The sequence below is a fragment of the Entelurus aequoreus genome, linkage group LG01 (genome assembly GCF_033978785.1).
Source record: "Entelurus aequoreus isolate RoL-2023_Sb linkage group LG01, RoL_Eaeq_v1.1, whole genome shotgun sequence".
Taxonomy (NCBI): domain Eukaryota; kingdom Metazoa; phylum Chordata; class Actinopteri; order Syngnathiformes; family Syngnathidae; genus Entelurus; species Entelurus aequoreus.
In genome coordinates, this window is record NC_084731.1 from 68148311 (window position 1) to 68154755 (window position 6445).

Sequence of the window (6445 nt, forward strand, 5' to 3'; positions counted from 1 at the left end):
AAGGTATGTATGATTTGTGCTGATAGCGTATCAGATCAATATCAGTATCGGCCAATACTCAAGGCTCCAACATCGGTATTGTATCGGAACTAGGGATGTAGCGATTCGTTGACATTATCGACAAATGTCGACCATAAAATTTGTCGACATGGTCGTCGTGAGTCTGCACCGCCACTCGCATCAACATGGCGTATAATAACATGTCAAGTTTGGGAATATTTCCTCCAATTATTGTTCAAATATGAATATTTTACAAAGCATATTTTTGTTTTTATGACACCATGTCTGTGAGCATTAAAAGCGGAGGAGTGTCTGAGGATGCGGTACCATCTCGGTAAGGTTGTTAGCTTGTACCTTGCTAACGAACTAGCTCACAAGTGTGAAAATAACCTATCATTTTAGCCAAAGTCCTCTCGCTAAACTTTGTCGAAATCAATTCAATTACTTCAATTTGCAATGCAACGAAGAAAGGCACAATAACAAACATATCAAACACACACACACACACACTAAACATTTGGCACCGGTATCATAAGAGTAAACATACTATCAGTTAGATAGCTCAAATGTTAATCAATGTATTGAGTCTATTAGAGTGCAAAACATCCCAAGACTCAAAGCTGGGGTACCTAAGTTATATTCTTGAAATAAAAAAAATTCATATTAGCATCATACGGTATAATGTAATAGTAATCATTTCGGGGGAAAAGTCGTACGTCTGCGTGCTGTTTGTGCCGTATTTTAATAAATAAAGCCCCGTAAGACAAAATCATTTGCATTCCTGGTGGTCAAACACTCTAGATCAGGGGTGGGCAATTAATTTTTACCGGGGGCCGCATGAGCAACCCGAGCCCTGCTGGAGGGCCACACCGACAATATTTCAATAAAATTTTGCTCAAATCATTTTTGATATACCGTAAGATAAATAATAATAATAATAATATTTTCATTTAACCTAACTTATATTTATACAAAAGCAGATGGCTTTTGATGGTTTTATTTTTAACACTTTCTTACACAACACTTCCTGATGTATAATACAATGCAAAAATTTCAATTTCTGTCACTTTATCCTGCATCCTCTTTGTTGTGAACGTAGCACGCCTGTAAGGTGATGGGCGAAGAAGGAGGAACCGTTGCTGTTACGGAAATGAGGAGTGAGGATAGATGTGCGTGTGGAAAGAACGAGATAAGTTAAGCTATGTTAGTATAGGTTGCTCAATAAAAGTTTGAAAAGAGCGTCAGACTTGGTGTGCACTTCTTCTGGACGCTACAATTGGTGTCAGAAGTGGGATGAAATGCCTCCCAGTTTGCCTTGCCATCAAACCTGGGAGTCTTCATTGAGGGCGGAATTCCCCCATGCCAAGCAGCGTGCGCTGCACCTGTAGAGGCTGCCTCTCTCCTTCCTCCCTCTCTCTCTCTCTTTGCGACGGGCTCCTCACGTCCGGGATACACACAGACATCTGCAGTCGCTCCCGGCACCTTAAGTCCCCACTCAATGTTTTCTCCTCCCGTTCATTCTTGACAAAGTCGCCAGGAAACATCGTGGCACGTACCTCCCGATGACGTAGCAGGCTGAGCACACAAGCAGTGCAGTATGCGCACACAAGCAGCGACAGTATGCGCAAAGTTTTACTTCTGACACCAATTGTAGCGTCCAGAAGAAGTGCACACCAAGTCTGACGCTCTTTTTAAACTTTTATTGAGCAACCTATACTAACACAGCTCAACTTATCTCGTTTCTTCCACACGCACGTCTATCCTCACTCCTCATTTCCGCAACTCAAGAACACAACATCAACTTCAGCAGGTTGTTACACTATATTCTTTAAACACAGCAACATGTGTACCACAAATTAAGTACACGGCTTTACCTTTAATTTTTGTAAAGAAATACTTGGCAGTCCATGTCTTGTTGAAAACACGCCATTCGTCATCAACTTTTCTTTTTTTAGCGTCTCGGGTATAACCGGGCATCACTTGTCGCTGTGCACCTTCACTCACAGGTTACACACGGACATACGCCCATAAATAACACTTTTAAAAAAAAAGCAGCACAGTTGTATTGCACGCACGACATAGATGTTTTTTTGAAATTTATTTTGTAATTTGTTATTGCCGCTGTTCACATTCACTCACAATCGCGCAGGAGCATACGTCCACACGAAAGTAATACAAATAACGCTTTTCAAAACAAAAGCAGCACCGTTGTATTGCACACTCGAGATAGATACTTTTTTAAATGTATTTTGTAATTTATGATTGGCCTCACGCGGGCCGGACAGGGACGTACAAAGGGCCGGATGTGGCCCCCGGGCCGCAGAATGCCCAGGTCTGCTCCAGATCCATTAGAGAAAGAAGGGGTGAGCAGAGCCCATAAAGGAGCCTCCTCATTGGCTGACACCAGCCAAAACTGGAACAAATATTGGTGCGGCGTATTCAAGATGGAGGCCATTGCGGGCCAGTCGTGGACTAACTTTTTGAAGCGCAAGTGGCTTTTTTCCTTCTAGACAGGTCATCCATTTTCCCATATTTAGTGTGTGCTTTTGTTACCGATAGTCTGCAACAAAATACCAAGCATGCAACTGTCAACAAACTGTGCATATGCGCCATCTTGCACACTTCCAGAGAGGAGGATCCTGGGAGGGGCTATCAGTGAGGGGGCGGGATTTACAGTTTGAATCCTGCCCGGTGACACAAGACTACATCAGCTTGAATCAATAAAATATCACTGTGCAGCAAAAGGGACAAGCGGTAGAAAATGGAAATGGATGTGCAGCTGTTTAAACACACCAGCACCAAATGTTGTTTCTTTTTCTGCAAGTTAGAGTTTTGTTTGTTGTTATTGCTGTCTTTTTTTTTTTTTTTACATAAAAAATAGACTTTTTATATTTTGCACTTTTCTTACTTTTAAATGGACAAAACAATGTATTTATTATTAATCTTCCGTTGCAAAACCTTCACCCCACAGTTGTCATCCAATCGAAACGTTCGGCTTGACTGGGAATTGTGAGCTCCCCAAAAACTTTTTTTTTAAAATATCCCAGACTACCCACGTTTCCCGGTTTTCCAAGTCGCTTTTCCATTGAGAATGAATGGGCCATTTTTTGAACTTGCACAATTCCCACATTTCTCAAACGTTTTGAACCGTTCCACCATGCTCACACTAATCTCACCTTAGACCAGTGGTTCTCAAACTTTTTTTGTCATCCCCCACTTTGGACAAGGGGGAGTTTTCAAGCCCCACCTGCCCCCATCGCCCCAACAGAACGCTAATGCCAAGCTTAACATTTTCAAATTTATTGAACATCAAGTAACATCAAGTTGTATACATTCAAACTCAATAACATAAAATAACATCAAGTTCAATAATAAATAAAATAACTGTGCAGCTGTGGTATAACTTGCATCAAGTTCAATAATAAATCAAATAACTTGCATCAAGTTCAATAATAAATAAAACAAAAGTGTTATAACTTGCATCAAGTTCAATAATAAATCAAATAACTTGCATCAAGTTCAATAATAAATAAAACAAGTGTTATAACTTGCATCAAGTTCAATAATAAATCAAAAGTGTTATAACTTGCATCAAGTTCAATAATAAATCAAAAAAATTGTTAACTTGCATCAAGTTCAATAATAAAGAAAATAAAAGTGTTATAACTTGCATCAAGTTCAATAATAAATAAAATAAAAGTGTTATAACTTGCTTCAAGTTCAATAATAAATAAAATAACTTGATGCAAGATAATAAATAAAATAAAAGTGCCACTTTGCAATCTTTGCAAAAAAATAGGAGGAGCTATGCATTTTGAGTGAACAGGGGCGCCGCTAGGGATTTTGGGCCCCATGAAAAGAATCTTTACAGGGCCCCCAACACAGCTGCAACATTTTTTGATGCTATTTTACATACAATTATGCATTTTAATGATATTCTGAATACAATGGAATTAATTTTGAGTCATTTATTTGCTGCACCACTGATTCTTGAGACTGTGGTCAAATGTATTATATTTTGTATTATATTATTATTATTATTATTATTATTATTTCAACACACACAGCTGCTCACCTCCTTCCTCATGTGGGGGCACTGGGGCTGATTCAGGGGCAGGGGGACTTGGGGGCTGACAGACAGCTGCTGCTGCTGCTGGTGCACTTGACTCTGTTCAGAATGAGGCATCATTTTGACAGAGGGGAGATCAACTATTATTGAATAAGAACAGCTTGATAAATGTTTGACTGGATTGATTATTTAACTAATATAGCAGTAAAATGTAAAAATCCAGAGTTTTCTTGAGCTAACATGGTGAGAAAAGTGAGCTAGCTTATTACCACAGACAGGGACAAAGTTAATATGCATAACTTTCCACCACAACTAACAAACCCACCTTTTTTTGGGAAATATTGGGTGACATATCGTCGACCCTTCAACTCCTTCTCTCTTATTTTATTTTCCTTTCTTTTTTGGCTGCCTGATTTTTGAGGCATACTGCTGTCTCCTCCGCTTTGCCCGCTGTGGCGCTGTCTGTCTGTGACAAATCGTCGGTGCTCTACCTGGAGCTGATCCAGTCGGACTGAACCATTTTACGTAAATAGAGGGGGGGAAGGGAGGGCCCTGCAGGTGTTGATGCTTCCAAAACAAATAAATGTATTGTTACCAGGACATGGAAAATAAAACATGTGTGATTATATGTTAGTTAATAACTTAGTGTCATTATTTTTTCTGTATTATAATTTCATCATCATTAGGGGCCTCTCTGGGCCCCCCTCCATCATGGGCCCCTAGAATCCGTCTCCTTTACCCCCCCTTTTCGGCCCCCCTGCAAGTGAACATGAGTTTTACAGTACTCCAGCATTAGTGGCTGCAATGAGCCTGTTTTGCACTGCACAGCTTTTCAAATCGGGGTTGCAGGCTTGACACTGCCACTGTTAAAACCTCATTGAGTTCGGGGCTGAGCTGGCTTGACGCGAGTGCTTCCCGGTGAATGACACACAGTGTGTCCAATGCGCATTTGGCGCAACCCTCTTAATTACAACCTGCAGCCCGTTTCTTTACCCTGCCATGGTCTGTGCGCCATCAGAGCAAAAGCCCACACAGTTTTCCCATTTAAGGTTGTGTTCTTTGAGGAAACTGTCCATTATCTCGAACAGCTCATCAGCAGTGGCTCTATTTTTTATGTATTTGCAAAACAGCAAATCCTCGCACAGTGACTCGCCATTCACAGAGCTTCCGCTTAGCCCCGCCCCCATTAGTTACTGTTGCTATCTCTGTCAAACTTGCGCTCCTACCTAGAAATTTAAAGTCTACAGGAAAAAGAAGTAATTTACATTTATTTATATAGCGGATTCCACAGACAGAATCACAAAGTGATTTACAGTGTGTATAGAAAATGAAAGCATAGTAAAAAAAAAAATCTAAGAATATAATTAAAAAAAAAAAAAAAAAGGAAAGTGAAATTTCCTCCCGTTCCTCGCGCCCCACCTGTCATGTCTCTATTCCCCACCAGTGGGGCGCGCCCCACACTTTGAGAAACGCTGCCTTAGACAATTAATTGACCATTTTGCAACTTCCAAATTTTTCCCGGTTTTCCAAGCCCCATTTTCACCTCTTCCTGGAAAGTTTTTACAGTTCACATTTTTTTACCGTTTTTGACCATTGCACCTTTAAAACATTATTTTTAATTTGGACAACAAAACTACCATTCTTCTTTTCGTACAAATTCCCGGTTTTCCCAAAATTCCATGAATTCTGAAATAGCCATTTAAGTTCAAATTGTTACTATGTCAACATTTTTCCAGCATTTCAAAAAATTCCAACACCAACCCATTCATATAATTTAGGACACTTGTGCTAGGATCAACATTTAAAAAAATTATTGGTTACCCCGAAATGTTCCAAATGTCCAGGAAATTCCCATTCAAATGAATGGGAAAATATCTCAACATTTTTTAAACCTGATTCGGACATTTCACTGCTCTTCACATATATCAAACGCAAAACGTGTTAACATTTTGTGAATCCAGGTTAACGTGTTTCCTAAATAATTGGAAGAATACTTTTATAGAGTACCTTCCACCATTGAAAATTAGTCCTAAATGGTCCTTCACGTTAATAAAGTGGTTGACATCCTGGGGACAACATTGTTTTCTTTCTTTCCTACAGGTTCTACATGGTGCTGATTCAAGGTCTCCAGATCTCTGATTTCATCTGTAGACCCGTCTTGGCCTCCATCATTCTTAACTCTTCCTCTCTCTTCTGCACCGACCTGAAGGGCATCAACGTGGTTGTGCCGTACTTCATAGCAGCCTTGGAGACCATTGTGCCCGACAGGTCAGGCCAGCAGCCGTCATGGCAGTCAAACCTTTCTCTTCACGCTCTGTGCTCCTTTCTGTTAGGGAGCTGTCAAAGTTCAAGATGTATGTCAACCCCACTGATTTG

At 40.2% G+C, this 6445-nt stretch overlaps 1 protein-coding gene across 4 annotated transcripts in view; it reads left to right on the top strand.

Annotated features, from left to right (window-relative positions):
* Positions 1-6445, top strand: part of ralgapb (Ral GTPase activating protein non-catalytic subunit beta) — a 109704-nt gene that overhangs the window by 48003 nt on the left and 55256 nt on the right. For all 4 annotated transcript variants that reach the window (XM_062057071.1, XM_062057078.1, XM_062057087.1 and 1 more), the window contains exons 11-12: positions 6170-6337; positions 6403-6445. The exon at positions 6403-6445 is cut by the window's right edge and continues 72 nt beyond it. In XM_062057071.1, coding sequence (XP_061913055.1) covers positions 6170-6337; positions 6403-6445 — 211 coding nt within the window. The remainder of the gene's footprint in view (positions 1-6169; positions 6338-6402) is intronic.